Source organism: Rhinatrema bivittatum, chromosome 1 (assembly GCF_901001135.1).
Source record: "Rhinatrema bivittatum chromosome 1, aRhiBiv1.1, whole genome shotgun sequence".
NCBI classification, from domain to species: Eukaryota; Metazoa; Chordata; class Amphibia; order Gymnophiona; family Rhinatrematidae; genus Rhinatrema; species Rhinatrema bivittatum.
In genome coordinates this window covers 238,640,891-238,662,831 of record NC_042615.1, presented here as the reverse complement: position 1 = coordinate 238,662,831, position 21,941 = coordinate 238,640,891, and the positions used below count along the sequence as shown (strand labels likewise).

General features: G+C 46.3%; 1 protein-coding gene across 3 annotated transcripts in view; it reads left to right on the top strand.

The window, feature by feature from the left end:
* The window catches only part of POLR1A (RNA polymerase I subunit A), a 271,640-nt gene that overhangs the window by 18,671 nt on the left and 231,028 nt on the right, over window positions 1-21,941 (top strand). For 2 of the 3 annotated variants that reach the window (XM_029592763.1, XM_029592762.1), the window contains exons 4-7: window positions 6,459-6,566; window positions 8,737-8,822; window positions 10,811-10,926; window positions 16,594-16,680. In XM_029592763.1, the coding sequence (XP_029448623.1) occupies window positions 6,459-6,566; window positions 8,737-8,822; window positions 10,811-10,926; window positions 16,594-16,680 (397 nt within the window). Of the gene's footprint in view, window positions 1-6,212; window positions 6,332-6,458; window positions 6,567-8,736; window positions 8,823-10,810; window positions 10,927-16,593; window positions 16,681-21,941 lie in introns of those variants that run through there. The other variant, XM_029592764.1, reaches the window with a different exon arrangement.

Here is a 21,941-nt window from a genome sequence, read left to right as displayed (position 1 = left end):
GCTATGTACCGCAATGCCAAGGCTCCTCGATTCTTCAGTCGGCGATGGGAGTCAGGAGCAGAAGGGATAGATGCCCTGGTCCTTCCTTGGCCAAAAGACATTCTGTTATACGTATTTCCGCTGTGGCAGTTGGTTGGCAAGGTTCTGCGCTGCATTGAGGCTCATCCAGGCGAAGTGGTACTCATGGCGCCAAAGTGGCTGCGGCGCCCATGGTTTGCAGACCTCGTGAATCTAGCAGTGGATGGACTGTTGATATTTCGTCTGTCTCCGAATCTTCTGCACCAAGGCCCCGTTTGTTTACGAGAGGCAGATCACTTCCATCTAGCGGCATGGCTTTTGAAAGGCGGAGATTAAGGAGTAAGGGTTACTTGAATGCAGTGATTGCCATGTTTTTCGAGACCTGGTGTCTGGACCACGAGGTGGAGCTGTTCAGGGCTTTGATTTGTGGATGTTCTGGCCTTTTTGCAGGCAGGTCTAGCTAAGGGGTTGGCATTTAATTCCCACGAGTTCAGGTGGCAACCCTTGGTTGTTTTCGGGTAAGGTGCAGGGTGTTGCCCTAGCATCCCATCCAGATGTGGCTCGTTTTCTGCGTGGGGCTAAGCATCTGCCTCCTCCGGTTTGTAACCCCTGTCCCTCGTGGAAGCTGAATCTAGCACTCCGCGCCCTTTGTAATGCACCTTTTGAGCCATTGAAGCGAGCGATCCTGAAGGATCTGACATTGAAGGTCGTTTTCCTCATAGCTATTTCCTCAGCAAGGCGTGTTTCTGAGCTTCAGGCCTTAATTTGTAGGGAGCCCTTCCTATGGATTTCTGAGGCAGGGATCTCCTTGCAGACTGTTCCCTCCTTTCTCCCAAAAGTGGTGTCCTCCTTTCATTTGAATCAGTCGGTGGAGCTCCCTTCCTTTGCAGACCTGCATTCTCCTACATCCGAGTCTAGGGATTTTAGAAAGTTGGTAGTAAAACGGGTGTTGTTGCATTTCTTGGAGGTCACGAACAGTTTCTGTCTCTCGGACGATCTGTTCATCCTGTGGAGTGGTCCCAGGAGGAGGTCATAAAGCTTCAAGGGCCACTATTGTACGCTGGCTAAAGGAAGCTATTGTTTCTGCATACCTAGTTCAGGGCCGTCCGATCCCAGTTGGTCTTTGGGCTCATTCTACTCTACCGCAAGCAGCCTCGTGGGCGGAATGTCAACAGGTGGTGGCTACGTGGAAATATACACACATTTTTGCCAGGCATTATCGCCTAGATGTCCGGGCCCCAGAGCCCGGTTCCTTCGGGTCTAGTGTGCTCCGAGCGGGACTCTTAGTCCCACCCTGGTTAGGGAAGCTTTAGTACATCCCAGGAGTCTGGACTGATCCATGTACGTACAGGGACAGGAAAATTGTTCCATACCTGCTAATTTTCGTTCCTGTAGTACCACGGGTCAGTCCAGAGTCCTGCCCATGGGGAAACAGAGAGTCCGCTCGGCCAGTAGCTATTCTGCAGATTTATCGAATGTTCTTATACTGTATGCCCCCCTTTACAGGGTATGAGTATGGGCATGGTTTCATTCATTACGTTACAGGTTTTCATTCCTTCTGCTCTTCAGGGGGAAGTTTTGTTATAGTGGAAGTTATGGTTTAACCTTTCTGCTTGGGTACAGTGTAATACTGACAGACTGTAGGTGGCACCTCAGGGTATAGGGCAGAGTCCGTTAAAACTTCTTGGTCTCCATCTGCTGGAGGGGAGGCAAAACCCAGGAGTCTGGACTGATCCGTGGTACTACAGGAACGAAAATTAGTAGGTAAGGACCAATTTTCCTTTACGATGTCTGGAAAGACGTTGGAAGAAAAAGCCTATGCCAGAAAGGAAATCCAACTGCTTTAAACACCTACATAAATATAAAAAAGAAATTAATCATGTAAGAAAATCTTACTTTGCTCAGAAAATGCAATTTGCCAATGGTAATCCAATACCTTATTTAACATCGTGAAATCCCTTACCTCTAAAAGTTCAGAACCATCAAATCATATTACTAATGATTTCAGTAATAATATTGCTCAACAATTCCAAAATAAAATTTCAAACATTTCTTCTGAATTCAATCACACTAATTCCACACACTAATCTTATGTCAACCATTTGCTTTTGGTCCGAATTTACCCTCACCCACCCCTTTTACTATCTTGAAAATCTTATCCAAATCAAAATTTACGTGCGCAGGGCACTTGCGCGCCTATTTTGCATAGGCCGCCGGTGCGTGCAAAGCCCTGGGGCTTTGCTTGGGGGGGGCGTTCGGGGGCGTGTCCGTGTGGCGGTGGTCCGAGGGCGGGGCCGAGTGCTCTGGCACAGCAGCCTGTGCCAGGGCAGGGAGCCGGCGACGCACGCAAGTTACACCTGCCAGAGGCAGGCGTAACTCAACGAAATAAGGTAGGGGAGGGGGATTTAGTTAGGGCTGGGGGGTGGGTTAGATAGGGGAACGGAGGGAAATGTGGGGGGGGGACAAAAAAAAGTTCCCTCTGAGGCAGGCTGTGTGGCTCGGCGCGCACAGGCTGCTGATTTTTGTGCAGTCTTGCGTGCGCCGACCCCGGATTTTTGTTTGCGCCGGTTGCGCGAACAAAAGTACGCGCGCGTGTACTTTTTTAAAATCTGCCCCTTGCTCTGACCCAGCATGGCAATTTATGTTCTTATGAACAAACATAAAATAAGATAATTGTCATGCCATATGCTTTCACTTCAGAAGGAATCATGAGTATTCCTCAAACAGTGTTCCCGATGTAAAGGCTATCAGCCCAAATAAATATATTTAAAAAATTACTAAAAATGTATTGAAGCTATCAGCAGTTCCAATAATGCTCAGGTAGTGAATTCAACAAACAGGTCCCGCGATTCAAAAAGCTCAATCTTTTTGGTAAATTCTAAATGGGCTTCTTTAACTGAGGTACGTCTAATAGTCCTTTAACTGCAAATCTCAAAGTTTACAATGGTTTTATATAATCACAATTCTGTACTGACCTATGGGCCGTTACAGTACAGTGCGCTCCGATGGAGCGCGTCCAACCCGCCGAACCTAATAGCGCTCTCAACATGTAAATGCATGTTGATGGCCCTATTAGGTATTTGTGCGCATTTCAGTAAGTAAAATGTGCAGCCAAGCCGCACATTTTACTTTCAGAAATTAGCGCCTACCCAAAGGCACCGGGAAAGTGCACAGAAAAGCAGTAAAAACTGCTTTTCTGTGCACCCTCAGACTTAATATCATGGCGATATTAAGTCTGAGGTCCCGAAGGATAAAAAAAGTAAAGAAAAAAAAAATTTTGAAGTCGGCTGGCAGCTGTTGGGTCGAAAACCGGACGCTCAATTTTGCCGGCGTCCGGTTTCCGAGCCTGTGGCTGTCAGCAGGTTCGAGAACCGACGCCGGCAAAATTGAGCGTCGGCTGTCAAACCCGCTGACAGCCGCCGCTCTGGGCCAAAAAGAGGCGCTAGGGACGCGCTAGTAATTGGGATTCCCATGTTTGACATGGTAAAGCAAAGAGACTAATTTATATTGTATTCTGAATTTGATAAACAGACAGTGAAGTGAATAAAGAGTGGTGTGATATGTTCTCAAAGGAGTTTGGGTCAGGATGCAAGCAGTGGCATTCTGTGAATTTGGGTTGAGTTCTGCAATACTGGGGCTTTAGGTTTCTCCTCTCTCCTTTGGCAGCATGCTTACTGATGCTCTTGCTCACTGCACTTCTGCTTATGTGCAGTGGCCAGGGAGTTTGCCAGAAAGTGCTTCCGGTGGGCATGAGCTACTTCAAATGCATTGGTGGCACCAAGGCACAGGAACTTTGGTTGCCTGGGGGGAGGGGGAGGTGGAAAGTGAAATGCCACATCAGCAGCACTGGAAGGCAAGTGCTGTTGCCAGTGGAGGTCAGGACTTGAAATACTGCAGGTGGTTTGGCCTGTACTGGATTCCAGCAGTTTTTTGGAGGCCTTGAGACATTGCAAGCTGCTCTTTAATTAGCCTAAAATTAAGGTGAAAATTTGGTTTGAACTGAAAATGAAGGACCCTACCTATAATGGAAGATCTTTGTGCACCCCTACTCTTAGAGGACAAGAGGCTTTATAGACCTGACCAACTCTCGACCTCCACAGTTTCTCATGTTCACTAGCCAGCAAATGTATTTCCTACAAGAAGACTGCATTGGTCTTCTGGTTCTTAAGAACCTGTAGTAATCTAGATTGCTTTACTGGGTTTGGTATCCCACGCTCATTTAGGAAGATAATTTGTAAATCAGATGTCATTAGCTTGGAACAATGTAATAGATAAATCTCTGAGGCAAGGAGACATTCCTTGAGTAGTCTGAATATGGATCAACTATATCTTAAAGAGGCTGCTTACATATACCCTTTTTAAATAAACAAAAACCAACCTAAACACACCCTTACTCCCCCCACCTGAAAAACTCCAACCCCAGTCTAACTCGCCCATTAACAAGTTACAACACCAACAATTACTGAATCTCTTATATCATATAAGAGAACCATATCCAATGCCAAATAATAATCTCAGAACTCAACCCAAATGCTCTGGCTGTACTTGGCTACAACAAATAAACAGTCATTATGCAGATATAAAAAAAAAACAAACAAACCTGGATCCAATCATCAATATAGCTGGCAGTCACCATCAAAGAAACAAACCTGGTCTGAGCAGCGCTGCTACATATCAGAGCATACCGAAAAAAGAGTGATAAAATCAAACTTCAAACTATAAAAAAAAAAAAAAAAATTAAACTCCACAGTGTCAACATACAGCCAGGGATAACCGAGAGAAGTTAAGTCCTGTGTCCATGACAATGCACCTGAACCTCGCTGAATAATAACCAGTGCGGCCGCCTGTTCAAGATGATACTGTGCATCCCATAAAAAAATATAAAAAACAGAAGTTCTAAAAATTAAAAAAAAAAAATGAGATGCAGGGCCAAACAAACACAATGGGCAGAAAATTGCAGCATGTTACACAGAGAAAAATAGGCACAGGGCAGCGCATTTAGCAAAGGTTAGACTATTTTCTGAATGCATGGTCCATGTGACTGGTAGAAAAACCATCCCTAAAAAATACATAAAAATAAAAATAGCTTTAGGGTCACATATTGACAGTAATATCTTTAGCTAACAGCTCCTATGTTCCCTGGCCTACCTAGGTCAATATTGGTGCCGGTATCCATGCAATGCCCTGTTAACACAGTCTGATTTCTGTCCAGGGGACTTTAAAAGCCAGTCCAGCCAGGTATTTTTGTGCCTCTTCTACTGTATAAAAAAGATGAATTTATTAGCAGTCACCTTAAGTCTGGCAGTATAGAGCATTGCATATGTCGGGCCCCCTTGTGTGAAGGGCTCTTTTAATGTCCTGATATACAACCTGCTTACATTGTTGTGCTTGTGAAAAATTATGAAAATAAAGAATAAATGATTGTTAAAGAATTTTTTGAGTTCTCACCTGTTCCATTACTCAGACCTTATCAATAAAGTTATGGAACTTGATAATCGGAGCTCTTGGACGACTGCTGGAGGCAAGGCAAGAGCACGATGAGCCCGCTCTACTTGATGAGGCCTCCTTTAGTTTCAAGGCCCAACGCCTCCGGCAGCCATCTTGGGGAAAAAAAAGCCACCAGACTGAGGTCCTTGTCTCTGAGAAGCCCACAATGTGCACTTTATTGCGTCTGCCACAGTTTTCTATTGTCTAATTATTTTGCTGGTCTTCCGGATTCTCCATTTTTTAAGACATTGAACTTCCTTTGAGAAGAGACAATTCCTCCATGCAGTCCACTGTTTCTAGGATATTAGTGGGGTTCTCTTGCACAGAGGATACTAATTGAGCGACCTTTTCTACCACACACCCAATTTATTGTTACTGCTGCGTGCCAGTTTCTCAGAGACATTTTTTTAACACTTTCTGTAGGGTTTTTGGATGTCTAAAGGCTTCACTGGTGTAGGCCAGTCTTCAGGCTCGCTCTTTTTCTTTGTTGTGTGCTGTGACTTTCTAACCTGATCGGCCCAGTGCCAGGAGAGCTTTCTTAGACACATCTGTCGATAAACAGGGTTCTTAAACTGGCATAGAAAGAATAATAGTTAAATATTTAAATCCAGGCTTGGAGAGCTAACTTCTGTGTTTGCCCAATAACAGCTCATCACATGACTGCTGCTTGGTTTATTATAAAATAAAATACTGTATCAGCAGTTCCCAAACCATGGTTCCTACAGACTTGAAGACTGCTCGCTAGATACTGCTGTAATCTTTTAAAGAAGAAGACCAAAATTGCAGAGCCAGAACACCAAGACAGTGGATTTTGAATAATTGAAATGTATGATATGGATACAGCATTAAAGCTTTTTATACCCATAGTTTGCTGGAGCTCAACTGAGGGCCCTAAATAGGGTTTGTGGGTCAGGACTGTGCAAAGGCTAGACTTTGTTTTTATTTCTTTTCAGATTTTTGAAGGAAATTCAGATGTTTCTGGAAATGAGATTCAGGAAGAGCTGGATCAGTACACGTGTGAAATATTACAGAATAACCCAGTAAGAGATGAGAGCTCACATGTGAGTATAAGCAATCCCCGTTCCTGGTCTTGAATAGGGCATGTTGTGGATCGAATACATAGATTTTGTGCTTTCACATTCTCTTATGTCTGAATTGATTGAAACTCAGTCCATGAACATGCAGTGCTAGAATCACAGAGCAACAGTACTTATGTAGAGGTTGTCTAGAATTGATGTATTAAAAAAATATGACTGTTAAGTAGTAATTTCCAGCATGGTATTCAGATTTTGTAAGGTTTTTTTTTTTGTTTTTTTGTTTTTTTTTAAAAGATGGGAGCATGTGTGATACATTCATTGCTGGGCTATAGCATGATAGCTGTTATCTTGGATGCATTTTGCAGCAGCTCAGATGCAGAGAGAGAGTAAACTGTCAACTTCTGGCACAAAATGTATTGTGTATGTAATCTGTTGCTGGCTGGTGGGGTGGGCATGCACACTCTGCCAGCCACTAATGGACAGACGCAGCTACTACAGCAGCTTGTGAGGTAGAGAATTGGTGGGGTAGGCATGTGCACATAAGCATGAATGCACACCATATCAGCCACTAACCAATTCTGTGTTTGTTTAGAGAAAAGTGATTCTGAACCCTTCGTTTGGCAACCCACTTCAAACTGGCTTTGCTTGGCCACCAGGGATCCCCTCCCACTACTCATCCCTTACTCTATCACAGGCATGATCCCCTATCCTGCTGCTTTGGCAATTCAAAATGGCCACTGGTGAACCTGAGGGCCAGCGCCATTAGTTTGAACAGTTTGACACCGGCTTCAGTTTGACTGGTGGTCATTTTGAACTGCCAGAATAGTGAGGCAAGAGTGACTCGTGGGTCACTTCTGCCACTTGAAGACTCAGACCTTTGATGGGCTAAGAGATGGGGGTGGGGGGAGGTTGATGGGACTCCTGTGGGCTGGCAAGGCCAGTTTGAAATAAGTGTGGTCAGCAGCAAGATGGGGCCTAGAATTGGGACTGCTAAAAAGATTTTTATAAAGAAATTGGGGATTAGTGGCTGAGGTTGGTCTGGGGAAGGAGGGGGGGTCACAGTATGCTGGGGAAGGGGAGCAGGGATGATGAGGGGGAAGTCAGTGGGATGGGGAGGGTGGGCAGTGTGTGCTGGGGTTAGGCCTGTGAGAAGAGAAGGGGGACGGAGTCCTGAGGTGGGGCTGAGGAGCGGGATCAGAGAGTGCTGGGGACCAGCTGAAGAGAAGGGAAAAGTGCTGTAGTGGGGCAGAGGGCAGATGGAAGGGAGTGCTGGGTTTGGACTATGGAGAGCGGCTTCCAGGGAATTTCAACAGGTGTCGGCTAGTACAACAAAGATCTCTTGGTATTACCTTTTAAAGTACAAAGTAAAATCCCCTTAGCTTCTTTAATGTACAGTGTGAATGTGTATACAGTTTTTATAATAAATGTTTGTTAGAATTTTGTCCTGATTATTTATTTATTTATTTATTTATTTATTTATTTTGCTAATGGAAGGCATTGTGTGGAGAGACAGTGTATTTGCAGGTGATGCCAGATGGAGATTTGCAGTTTCGCCTGATACCTCACTGTGTTTAGTACTATAATAGTGTGCATAAACATTTCTGTACCTTATACACAGCACCTCTTTTTTTTTTTTTTTTCTGTTTTTCCTTGAAAAATCTGCTCTACACTTTTGTACTTCCAGTCTTACTCTGCAACTTCTTGTGCCCAGCCCTAGATGTGGAATTCTTGGTCCTTTCTTCATGTTCCTAGTTCCTAGTGATATCCCTTCCAGGGCTGCCCTTGCTAAGCAGCGATACCTTTTCCACTAACGGACTGTTTTGTTCCCAGGGAGTGTGAGCACTACCTGTGTTGTACTCTTACCACCTCAGCCAGTTAAGATATCCAAGTAGTTTTAAGGCTTGCGTATTTTACCTGATGTTGCTGCTGGAGCATCGCGCTGTCTTAATGAGCACGCCGTTTTCAGTAGATTCCTGCCAGAATCAACATTAAAAAAAAAAAAAAAAAAAAAAAGTTTGAAAATGGTGCTCAGTATGTATACAGGGCCATATGTTAGCCTGGCTCATTCAATTTGTTTTCTTTCCATAACCTGGCCCTTCTTGAAGGACAGAAGATCAGAGTTTTCCATAAGGCAAACTTCCTCCAACCATAGAGTTCTATTTTTAGATTCCTAAGTTTTTGTCTTTTTCTTCAGGTGAAAAATGTCTGTGAGTGCAGACGAAGACTGGTTGGAGAATTCTGGAAGTCTCACATGTTGCCGAAGAGGTGTCCACACTGCAAGTAAGTAACTTTCACTTCTCTTCTGCTCCCCAACAGGTACTGGTTGTTGGGGAATGTAATTAGGCAGCAGCATTAGCAAATAAAATAAGTGCTGTCACTTCCTATGCTAGACCCACCTTCTCCTCCTGATGATAGCGAGTCTGGGAGGACAATGGCAGCATTGCTCCAATAGCTGAGCTGCTATCAATGTTCGCCAGACTCATGAACAGTGTCTCTCCTCCTTCACACTTCTTGACTATGGATGCAGTGGCTGATAAGCTGATATCTGGCACAGTCATCAGTTAGTGGTGTGAATCAAACTGACACTGGATCTGTAAGGCTCTGTGACTGTCATTTCCCAGGTCGGGCCACATGGTGAGGCTCCTAAACCACCATCTTGTGAGATCAGAAGCTTGCAACTATAATTTTGAAAACTTGCATCCAACTTTCTTTGTGAGACAGTTTTGAAAGAAATCACTTTATTTTTGCTTGTCTAGCATCTCTTTGCACAGCAGATTAGGGTGGTTTTTTTTTTTTCCCCCAAAAACCAGTCAGCATCTTGCCAGTTTGCCAAATGTACTGAATTGTGCTTGCCTCAAGAGTTGTACCATTGGGGTTTGTTTCCCATACCATCAGTTTCTTCTCTGAGAGGACCATGGCAGGCAAAGGGAAATCTCTCCAACGAGAGAGGCTGTTTGACCTGTGGTATCAGACTTCAGGCATATGAAGCTGGTTCGTTGTGCCTTTTTGTATGAGGAACTGCTCTGTCTCTAAGGGAGGACAGAGAAGGCTCTTGAATTGCAGATGGAGAGATTGGAAGGAGTAGGACCAGTGCAGTCAGCACTTCAGGTATCCAGAGCCTTGATTTGAGAGGGTCAGTGATTGCAAGTGGACATTGAATTCTCTGTGCTCTGTTTCTTGTATGATCCTAGTAGTTGGGTTTCACTCAGATTTACTATTCTTTGCTTGGCCTGTAGTACTATAGCCAGCAGGAATCTAAAGCTGAAAGAAGGATCAGGAAATTTCTCCTGTAAAACTCAGCTGCTTGGGTTTCCCTTTGAAGACATCAATTGTTGCTGACAGTGCCAAAGGAAAAAGCATCTCCCCCAGGACAGGGCATATAGTAGTAACTTGCCCCATAAAGAATAAAGCTAGTTGGATGTTCTGAAAAGTCTAGGTATTTCCCAAATAGAATATTAAGACTCTCAAGAGACTGAAGTCACTCCTCCTTTTGGAGAACTGGTTTTGGGTACAAAGTAGGAAGGACAATTTCATGGTAAATATGAAAGGCAGAATTAAACTTTTGTAATAACACCAGAAATATTTGTGCACATATATTGGAATCATAGTAACTAACACAAAAAGAGGTTAAATTAGTGTCAGTTGTCAAGGCTTCAACCTTGACTGTCCATTTGCACATTTTTCATACACATTCATAATGAACTCATCTTAAAAATGTTTGTTTATAGTGGAGAGTGTATCTCACAGTTACTTACCTAATTGCTGTTCTTCCCTTCTTCACCAAGGTAGAGATGATTTAAAGCATAACAGCAACTTCATAGAGCTCACTGTTTTTCTCACAGGAAGGTACTGGAGTGTGCGCCCTTGTAATGCCCTTCATTGACTCAGCATACGAGTTTATCTAGAGACTTTGATATGTGCAAGCCTTTAGTATCACATAAAGCCCGATTGGCACAGCCATGTCTGGCAGAGGCGTTTCCGTGGTCTCCGAAGCTTATGAATAGCATCATCATTTGGTAATTGAAGACTGACACCTTTCTTGGGACCAGTTAATGGTTACCCCGGTTCAATGTAAACCGATGTGATATTCCCTTGAATGTCTGTATAGAAAAGATTAAAATAAATAAATAGAATCCATTTTTTCACCAAGGAACAGTTCAGCAATAAACTTGTAGCATCTTATCGGCCTGTAATGAGATAAATCCCTTATAGGAAATGGCCCCACTTAATCTTTTTCTGCTTTTTTAAAATCTTTTTTTTATTGAAAGAACTGGAAAATCCATTTTGCGAAAAGAGCACAACAGCAAACTGACAGTCATCTACCCATCCATTGTGCACAAAACATCTCGGAAAGACAAAGGGGAAAAGGTACAAGAGCCAAATGGTAAGAACCTTTTCTTTTCTCGGGGCATGTCAAAAGCTGCTTTTCACCGTAGGTATAAATTGTAAATCCCTGAATTCTTGGTCCCATCAATGGGGTCCTTTTCCTCAGATATCACAGGAGGTGGTGATTTTATAGTAACCAATGTGCCCTTTGTTATTAGAGAAAAGTGAAGACAGAACAGAAAAGCTGTTCTCGTCTTTGTTACATTATATATTATATAACTCAGATGTTTAATTTATGGTGCCATCTAACCGATGCAGACTCATAGTGACTGTATAAACACATTCTTATAACTTCCTTGACCTTGAAGTCAATTACTTTCTTGATAGAATAGTGATACATCTGAGTATGAGCTTCCTTCTTCCTCATCCTTCCCAGTTCTTTCCTCATGGTTCATATGTAAAAGGGGTTCAGTTTTTAAACTTTAGTGTCTTATCTCATGCTAACAAGTTCTTCAGTCCCTTTTTGTTCTGGGCCTTCAGTCTTTTAAGGTTGGTCCATAGCTATACAGACGAGAGAGTACAGAAGTTTTCCCCTCTGAGCAGAGACTTGCAACTGTGTCACTGTATACCTGTTCTGCAGTCAAGGGCAGAAGGGATTTGGCCAAAAAATCAAATCCCACCCAGCCATTGCTTCACAGTCGGGGAAACCCCAGTTTCTGCAGACCATGGCCCACAGTATTGTTTGATTATCTCTGGTTATATCTCTTTTCAGGCATTGGGGTCATGAAAAAAACATGCAACAAACATTTTTTGGGTGGGGTTTGAACCTTTAGTGAGTAATGCTGCTTATGTTTTGGGGGTATTGGCAGTATAAGTTTATCAGTGTCTCTTCAAGGTAGCAATATTTTCTGTATGAAATACTGTACAGAAACCTATTTGTTTGTCATGTGATGCCAGGCTATAGGCAATTTACATTGATAAAACATTCATAAAGCATTAAAAACAAACAGAACAAAAACGTCTAAAACATTAAACAACAAATCAATGCAATTTGATAGGTGGGGGGGAAGCCCTCCTCCTCCTCCTCCTCCTCCTCCTGCAAGCTAGCCAAATAGGACATATGGAGGAGGAGAACAAATTCAGAGGAAAAATGAGTTTTAATTTTCCCGGGGGGGGGAAATCACTAAAACCCGGCTCCCCAGCCCCAGGCAGCTCAGATTCAGGAGCTGTAGAAAAACCCAAGATGGACGCCGTTCCCGGGCTTTGCTGACCTGGGAACGGCCTGGCCATGCGCTGGGGAACTCATCCCTGGGCTGGATTTGCCTGCCCTGCCGAGGAGGGACCTTCCTCACCCGGCAGGCAGGCTGAGCAGAGCCCCTCACGCAATAGGCGCGACGAGGGCTGCCCACAGGCAAGGCAGGCTGCTGGTCGCGGCATCCCCAATGAAGAGGAGCCGCACGCTGAAGAAAAAAAAGCTAAAAATAACAATGATTGGCAGCCCGCTGGCAGGAGCAGAGGCAGGGGACTGAAGCCTGCTCGCTCCTGCCTGTCTGGCTGCCAGTTCAAATCCCGGGTAAGCTGAAAAATAAAATTAGCTTGGAATTTGATATTTTATTTTATTATCTTCTTCTTCTTTTTTTTTTTTTCTGAGCACAACAATGGAGCCCTATGCTCCTTAGGCAGCCGGTGGGGGGAGACGAAAGACTGGACCACCAGCCTCTGTCCCCACACCTGGAAGCAAGCACGGACTCAGGCTATGCTCCGCTCAAGGGGCGAAGCTCCCCTGAGTCCAGCAAGAGCCAGGAGACAGGACTTACAAGAAGGCCTGCCAAAAGAGAGAGGTCTTAAGCAAAGCTTTGAACATCTTTGTGCAAGATGTCAGATGAAGATATACAGGGAGGGAGTTCCAGAAAATAGGTGCTGCTGCTCAATATGCCTGCTCCTGAGTTTCTGCTAGGCATGCCAAGTGTATAGACAGAACATGAAGGAGGCTTCTTTGGAAAAAACATAGGCCGATTCAGCCACTCTCCTGTGTGCGCGATTCAGTATTTAAATGAGGGCCTGCGGTAAAAAGAGGCGCCTCTTTTTTGACAGGAGCTGCGGCTGTCAGCGAGTTTGACAACCAACGCTTAATTTTACCAGTGTCGGTTCTCAAACCCGCTGACAGCCACGGGTTCGGAAACCGGACGCCAGCAAAATTGAGCATCCAGTTTTCAAGCTGCAGGCCGATTAAAAAAAATTTTTTTTTTTAATTATTTTTTACTTTGGGACCTCCGACTTAATATCGCCATGATACTAAGTTGGAGGGTGTACAGAAAAGCAGTTTTTAATGCTTTTCTGTACACTTTCCCAGTGCCGGCAGAAATTAACGCCTACCTTTGGGTAGGCGCTAATTTCTGAAAGTAAAATGTGCGGCTTGGCTGCACATTTTACTTAGTGAATTGCATGGGAATAACTAATAGGGCCATCAACATGCATTTGCATGTTGCGGGCGCTGTAAGTTTCGGGAGGGTTGGACACGCCTTTTCGACGCGCTATTACCCCTTACTGAATAAGGGCTAAAGTTAACGCGTCAAACGCGCATCCAAACGCAGGTTAACATTGCGCCGGAGCGCACTGTACTGTATCGGCCTGATAGGTTGTAAATCAAGAAATGCATACGTTTCCTGCATGGATTTTCATTTGCCTAAAAATATGTCCCTAAAGTTCATAATCTATATAAATAAAAATGTAAATGTTCGTTTGTTCAAAATCTTAAATCTCTGAAAGTTCTTCACCGATTGCTTTGAAATTTTGACACAACGTTGCATTCAAATACGCGCGTGTTTTATATACCTATATTATATAGATGTCACACCTGTGATAGGTAAAAACATGCTTTTTTGGAAAAACAGCGCCCTCCCAGGTGCTAGAGTTCCTGGGAGCCCACTTCGACACTCGCGTAGGCAAAGTATTTCTGCCTCGTGCGCGGGCCCTCAAGTTGATCGACCAGATTCGGAATCTGCTCTCGCTTCCTCTTCCAACTGCCTGGGACTACCTGCAGGTCCTAGGGTCCATGGCTTTCCACCATAGACCTCGTTCCCTGGGTTTTTGCTCATATGCGACCGTTACAGAAAGCTTTACTATCCCGTTGGCAGCCGGTGTCAGAACAGTTTCACATAGTCCTCCCTCTTTTGGACTCTACCGTCGCCGCCTTGCAGTGGTGGCTTTCGCTTCCTCATCTTCTCCGGGGAATGCCCTTTCAAGCTCCACAGTGGACGATAGTAACCATGGACGCCAGTCTCTCGGGCATGGTTGCGGTCTGCCTGTCCCAGTCCATACAGGGAATCTGGTCGCCGGTTCAGACTCGCTGGCACATCAATCGCCTGGAGGCCCGGGCGGTGCGTTTGGCTCTGCAGGAGTTTCTGCCCCTGATACGCGGCAAAGCGGTGAGGGTTCACTCAGACTACTCCACCACCGTGGCTTACCTCAACCGTCAGGGGGGCACCCGCAGTCGCCTGGTGACCCTAGAAGCCAGCCGGCTCTTCGTCTGGGCGGAACGACATCTGGAGTGCCTGGCGGCCTCCCACATCGCGGGCAAGGAGAACGTTCAGGCCGACTTTCTCAGTCGTCAAGCGCTCGATCCGGGAGAGTGGGAACTCTCGGAGGAAGCCATGGATCTTATTGTCGACAGGTGGGGTCCCCCTCACCTGGACCTCCTGTCGACATTGCGCATTGCCAAGGCCAATCGGTTTTTCAGCTGCTGGAGGGAGCACGGCTCGGAGGGCGTGGATGCCCTGGCTCTCACTTGGCCCACGGATGTCCTTCTGTACGTGTTCATCCCCGTGGCCCCTGCTGGGAAAGGTTCTCAGGAGAATAGAACTCCACCGAGGGCCCATGGTTCTGGTTGCACCCAAATGGCCTCGCAGACCATGGTTCGTGGATCTCGTCAACCTGGCGACGGACGACCCCTCCGGCTAGGCCATCTTCCTTGTCTACTTCGGCAGGGGCCCGTATTTTTCGACCAGGCCGATCGCTTTTGTCTAGCAGCCTGGCTTTTGAACAGCGACGCCTGAGGCGTAAGGGTTATAAGGAGGAGGTCATCTCCACTTTGCTAAGAGCCGGAAGCAGTCGACTTCTCTAGCTTACGTGCGTGTTTGGAAGGTCTTTGAGACTGTTTGTGAGGAGTCAGGTGTCTCGGCGCGCTCTGCCCCAGTCTCGTTGGTTCTTCCTTTTCTTCAGAAGGGTCTCTCCAAGGGCCTTTCCTTCAGTTCCCTGCGCGTGCAAGTTTCCGCTCTCGGCTCTCTCCTGGGTCGGGTCGAGGGTCATTCCCTAACGGGCCACCCGGACGTGGTTCGGTTCCTGAAGGGAGTCAAACACCTGCGTCCACCCGCTTGCATTATTTTCCCGTCGTGGAGTCTTAATCTGGTCCTTCAGGCCCTCGGTGCTGCCCCGTTCGAACCTCTCTGTCGGGCTATGGTAAAGGACCTCACGCTCAAGACAGTTTTCCTTGTTTCTATCTCCTCCACTCGGCGGGTTTCCGAGATCCAAGCATTGTCCTGTCGGGAACCTTTTTTGCGTTTCTCCGATTCAGGTGTTTCCCTCAAGACGGTGCCTTCCTTCTTGCCAAAGGTTGTCTCTACCTTCCATGTCAACCAGTCGGTAGAGCTTCCAGCGTTCTCCCCAGAGGAGATTGCGGGTACCCCTGGGGGCGATCTTCGTAAACTGGATGTCAAACGAGTTCTACTCCGGTATCTTCAGGTCACCAATCACTTTCGGGTCTCGGACCATCTTTTTGTCCTCTGGAGTGGTCCCAATCGGGGTAAACTGGCTTCTAAGACCACTATTGTGCGGTGGTTGAAGGAGGTGATCTCCTCAGACTATCTTTGCCAAGGTCGGGCAGTCCTGGAGGGCCTAAAGGCTCATTCGCTACGTTCTCAAGCTACTTCCTAGGCGGAGAGTCAATCAGTTTCTCCACAGGAGATTTGCAGGGCTGCCACCTGGACGTCTCTGCATACGTTTGCTCGCCACTACCATCTGGATGTGCATGCGCCGGTTTTTGGTTCGTTTGGGCGGCAAGTACTTCGAGCGGGACTGTCTCGGTCCCACCCGGGATAGGGAAGCTTTGGTACATCCCACGGTCTGGACTGATCTGGGTACATACAGGGAAAGGAAAATTTAGTTCTTACCTGTTAATTTTCGTTCCTGTAGTATCACGGATCAGTTCAGTCGCCCTTCCCTGTTTGTCTTTTTCTGACTGTCCACTCGAAGCTTATTATTGCAGATTCGCAGAATTCGATACTTCATTTTCTACAGAACACTGAGCAATTTCTGCTTTGACAATGGTTATACTGAAGGGCTGCAGGGTAGGCTCTGTCCTCATATAGGATACCCTTTCAGTTTTGGTCTATCTCCACCTGCTGGAAAGGAGGCTGAACCCCACGGTCTGGACTGATCCGTGGTACTACAGGAACAAAAATTAACAGGTAAGAATTAATTTTCCTTCATTTTACGGTGGAACTTTATACCCTGTTTGCAACAGGTAAAATCAGGATTATTTAGCCAGTGTTCAGACCCAGGTTATGCTGCTACCTCGTGTTTTAAAATCACCTTCTTTTGTGCATGTTTAAAATTATCTGCATAACTTTGCTGATAGGTGCATTACTGAAAACTTGTCTCAAAATGTTTAAATAATACCCGTTGAAGGAAATATTCCAGAGTAATTTGCTTTATTTTCTCTTCTCAGGTATTGATGAAACAGAGCTGGGAAAAAGAGGTTACTTGACTCCTAGCACTGCCAAGGAGTACACCCTGGCTTTATGGAAAAATGAAGGTAACGTTTGTGTTTTATATATTGTGAATTTCCTGTATGTACCCGGATCAGTCCAGACTGCTGGGTTTTGCCTCCCTTTCAGTAGATGGAGACAGAGAAAGCTTCTCAGGCACTGCCTCTTAACTTGGTGTGCCACCTGCTATTTCTCTGTCTCCAGCAGATGGAGGTGGTGCAAAACCTGAGGTTCTGATCCAAGCTATACAAAAAAAAAAAAGGATTTCTAGTTTTGTGGTCTCCCATGGAGTAGTGAGGTCCTGGTGGGACCATCCTAGGCGTTTGGACGAGCAAGAGTTGGGAACCCCGAACCTTTTGCTCCTGAATCTGCTGGCGGGATGACAGCTGGTGGTCCAGCTCCCTCCCCCCTTCCACGCCACTCTCCTACAGCCTCTGCATAGGATCGGCGACTTCGCCCAAATGAGCCAATCGTCCAGATAGGGATGTACCAACACTCCCTCCTTCAGGAATGCCACACCATCACCTTGGTGAAGGTCTGTGGAGCCGTGGCAAGGCTGAAGGACAGAGCACAAAACTGGAAATGTTGTCCGAGGATCATAAATATGAGGAACCTTTGGTGGTCCTGACTAATCCCAATGTGTAGACAGGCTTCCGTCAGATCCAGGGGCGCCAGGTATTCGCCCTTCCGCACGGCTGCAATGACCGACCAGAGCGTCTCCATGCAGAAACAAGGCACCTTGAGGGCCACATTGACCTTCTTCAAATCCAGGATGGGGCGAAAAGTTCCTTCCTTTTTGGGGACGACGAAGTAAATGGAATAACGTCCCTTTCCCCACTCTGCTCGAGGAACTGGTATGATGACCCCTAGACTTCGGAGGCGATCTAGGGTCTGGCAAACAACTAACTCCTTTGCTGGAGAAGAACGAAGCCTCAGCAGCTCCAACATCCTCAGGCAGCGGATACAACTTGTCCATTGCCCTGCTGACCTTGAGGCCCGTCTCCAGGGAGTCCTACTCCCAGAGCATCATCTGCTTCAGCATAGCGTGCAGGGGAAAGGTTCTAGCAGGTCCGCGCAGGCACGCGAGGACTGGATCCACCGTATCTGGGCTTGGTTCCGAGGAGGACTCCGCAATGCCCAGCTCCACGAGGACATGAGGAATCAAAGGTGCCAGTTTGTCCCTCTGGAATAAGCGGACCACCTTAGGGTCGTCTCCCTCCACAGGGGAAATCTGAACAGACGCGGCGCCAATGCCCGGAACATCCAGGGGTGGAGTGAGATCCACAGGGCCCTCCACCGGGTCTGAATCCTCGGAAGAGTACTCCCGGGTGGTCCCCTGTATCACAGGGGCTTGAACTCGGTGAATCCGAACAGTCGCCAGCATCTCCTCCTTTCTGGCTGCCTTACTCGGTGGGCCTGAAGACCCCTAAAGACTAGAAGCCCCTCTTGGGCAGAACTGCAGGCCAGGAAAGCCTGGTGCATCAGCAATAAAAACTCCGGGGAAAATAGCACAGGGCCCACGGATGTACCCTCCGAGGGGTCAGTCCCCATCAGGAGGTTCCCCAACAGCCCCTCGAGCCATTACGGGGCTGGAATTGGTTAGGGAGAGGGCCGGAGGAAGATCCCTCCTCCAACGCTCTTTCCTCCATGGCACAAAAAGTGCCCAAAATGGCCACCGTTCCCGAGCTAAGTGGTAACGGGTCAGCCAAGGGCTCCGGAGCAGCCTCCCGTACTGCGCTTCTGCAAATCTGCCGCCTGGGCACACCAGGAAAGCCCTCCCCCCCCCAGTGAGGCACCAACTGCAGCTCTCAGATAAGGCACAGCTGGAAAGCAGATTTCTGCAGTGCGAGCACAGACTCGTGCGTGGCATGGTAACACGGGGCAGGCACCGGCAGCGAAGGGGAGGAGGGAGGGAGCCAAGAAGGGAAAAGAAAAAACAGCCGGAGTGGCCACGCCGTCCATGGTTCCCGGCACTGGACAGTCCCCTGCAGTTTTGGGATCTACCGTGCCTCCTGTCTCAAGGTCCGGTTTGTTTGGAAGAAGTCGAACACTTCTCTCTAGCGGCATGGCTTTTGAGAGGCGTCGGTTAAAGAATAAAGGTTACTCAGATGCTGTGGTAACTACTTTATTACGTTCTCGTAAGCCTTATTCATTTTTGGCTTATGCGAGGGTGTGGAAAATTTTTGAGTCATGGTGTTCTGAACACAATTAGATCCGGTGCACTCTTCTGTTTCAGATATTTTATCTTTTTTACAACATAGAAATGACGGCAGAAGAAGACCAAATGGCCCATCCAGTCTGCCCAGCAAGCGTCACACATTTTTTCTCTCATACTTATCTGTTTCTCTTAGCTCTTGGTTCTATTTCCCTTCCACCCCCACCTTTAATGTAGAGAGCAGTGATGGAGCTGCATCCAAGTGAAATATCTAGCTTGATTCGTTAGGGGTAGTAGCCGCCGCAATAAGCAAGCTACACCCATGCTTATTTGTTTTACCCAGACTATGTTATACAGCCCTTATTGGTTGTTTTTCTTCTCCCCTGCCGTTGAAGCAGGGAGCTATGCTGGATATGCGTGAAGTATCAGTCTTCTCCCATGCTGTTGAAGCAGAGAGCCATGCTGGATGTGCATCGAAAGTGAAGTATCAGGCACATTTGGTTTGGGGTAGTAACCGCCGTAACAAGCCAGCTACTCCCCGCTTTGTGAGTGCGAACCCTCTTTTCTTCTCCCCTGCTGTTGAATCAGAGAACTATGCTGTATATGCATTGAAAGTGAAGTATCAGGCTTTTTTGATTTGGGGTAGTAACCGCCGTAACAAGCCAGCTACTCCCCTCTTTGTGAGTGCAAATCCTTTTTTCCACATTTCCTCTTGTTGTTGAAGCTTAGAGCGATGTTGGAGTCACAGTAAGCATGTGTATGTTTATTTAATAAGGGTATTGACTCCAGGCAGTAGCCATCATTCTGGCGAGTCACCCACTCTTCATTGACAGCATCTTGACTTTATGGATCCACAGTGTTTATCCCACGCCCCTTTGAAGTCCTTCACAGTTCTGGTCTTCACCACATCCTCCGGAAGGGCATTCCAGGCATCCACCACCCTCTCCGTGAAGAAATACTTCCTGACATTGGTTCTGAATCTTCCTCCCTGGAGCTTCAAATCGTGACCCCTGGTTCTGCTGATTTTTTTTCCTACGGAAAAGGTTTGTCGTTGTCTTTTGATCATTAACACCTTTCAAGTATCTGAAAGTCTGTATCATATCACCTCTGCCCCTCCTTTCCTCCAGGGTGTACATATTTAGATTCTTCAATCTCTCCTCGTACGTCATCCGATGAAGATCCTCCACCTTCCTGGTCGCCCTTCTCTGTACCGCCTCCATCTTGTCTTTGTCTTTTTGAAGATACGGTCTCCAGAACTGAACACAGTACTCCAGGTGAGGCCTCACCAAGGACCTGTACAAGGGAATAATCACTTCCCTTTTCTTACTCGATATTCCTCTCTCTATGCAGCCCAACATTCTTCTGGCTTTAGCTATCGCCTTGTCGCATTGTTTCGCCGACTTCAGATCATTAGACACCATCACCCCAAGGTCCCTCTCCTGCTCCGTGCACATCAGCCTTTCCCCCCCCATCGAATACAGTTCATTCGGATTTCCACTCCCCATATGCATGACTTTGCACTTCTTGGCATTGAATCTCAGCTGCCATATCTTCGACCACTCTTCCAGTTTCCTTAGATCCCGTCTCATTCTCTCCACTCCTTCCGGCGTGTCCACTTTGTTGCAGATCTTAGTGTCATCCGCAAAAAGACAAACCTTACCTTCTATCCCGTCCGCAATGTCGCTCACAAAGATATTGAACAGGACCGGTCCCAACACCGATCCTTGCGGTACACCACTTAAAACCGCTCTCTCTTCAGAGAAAGTTCCATTTACCATCACACATTGTCTTCTGTCCGTCAACCAATTTGCAATCCAGGTCACCACCTCGGCACTCGCTCCCAAGCTTCTCGTTTTATTCACCAGTCTCCTGTGCAGAACCGTATCAAAAGCTTTGCTGAAATCCAAGTATATGATATCGAGCGCTCTTCCTCGATCCAATTCCTTGGTTACCCAGTCAAAAAAGTCAATCAGATTTGTCTGACAGGATCTTCCTTTGGTGAATCCATGCTGCCTCTGGTCCATCAATTCTCCCGACTGTAGATAGTTCACTATTCTCTCTTTCAACAGTGACTCCATTACTTTTCCCACCACTGAAGTGAGGCTAACCGGTCTGTAGTTACCAGCCTCCTCTCTGTTCCCACTCTTGTGAAGCGGGACCACCACCGCTCTTCTCCAATCACTCGGCACCACTCCCGTTTCTAGGGATCTATTGAACAGGTCGCACAGCGGTCCCGCCAGCACATCTCTGAGCTCCCTCAGTATCCTTGGATGAATCCCATCAGGCCCCATGGCTTTGTCCACTTTCAGATTCTTTAGCTCTTCCCATACATTATCTACTGTAAATGGATTTTCCTCTGTTCAGCTTCCCTCCAGTTTCTTGTTGTGTAGAGATGGTCCTTCTCCAGGGTCTTCTTTAGTGAACACAGAGCTGAAGTATTCGTTTAATATTTCTGCCATTTCTTCGTCTCTCTCCACATATTGATCATTTTCATCTTTCAATTTCACTATACCACTTTGGACTTTTCTCTTTTCGCTAATGTATCTGAAAAATGTTTTGTCACCATATTTTATCTCCTTGGCAATCCTCTCTTCCGCTTGACTTTTTGCCAACTTGATTAATTTCTTAGTCTCCCTCAGTTGAATCAGATATTCTTCTTTGTGCTCCTCCCTTTGGGATCTTTTGTATTTCTTGTATGCAGTTCTTTTAGCTTTAATTTTGTCAGCCACCTCCTTTGAGAACCAGATAGGTTTCATTTTTCTTTTGCTTTTCTTTACATTTCTAACATATAGAGCAGTTGCCTTGGCGATTGCTCCTTTTAGATTGGTCCACTGTTGATCCACATCTCTCTCATTTTCCCATCCATTTAGTTCTTCCTCTAGGTACTTCCCCATTTCCTCAAAGTCTGTGTTTTTGAACTGTAAAACTCTGGTCTTTGTGCTTCTTTTCCATATTCTTTTAGTGATATTAAACCATACCGTTTGATGATCACTGGTGCTGAGGTGGGCGCCCACCTTGACATCAGAGACGATATCTCCATTATTGAGCACTAAGTCGAGAATAGTTCCTTCTCTTGTGGGTTCCAATACCATTTGTTTGAACAAAGATACTTGCATGGCATCCACTATTGCTCTGCTGTTTTTAGATTCTGCA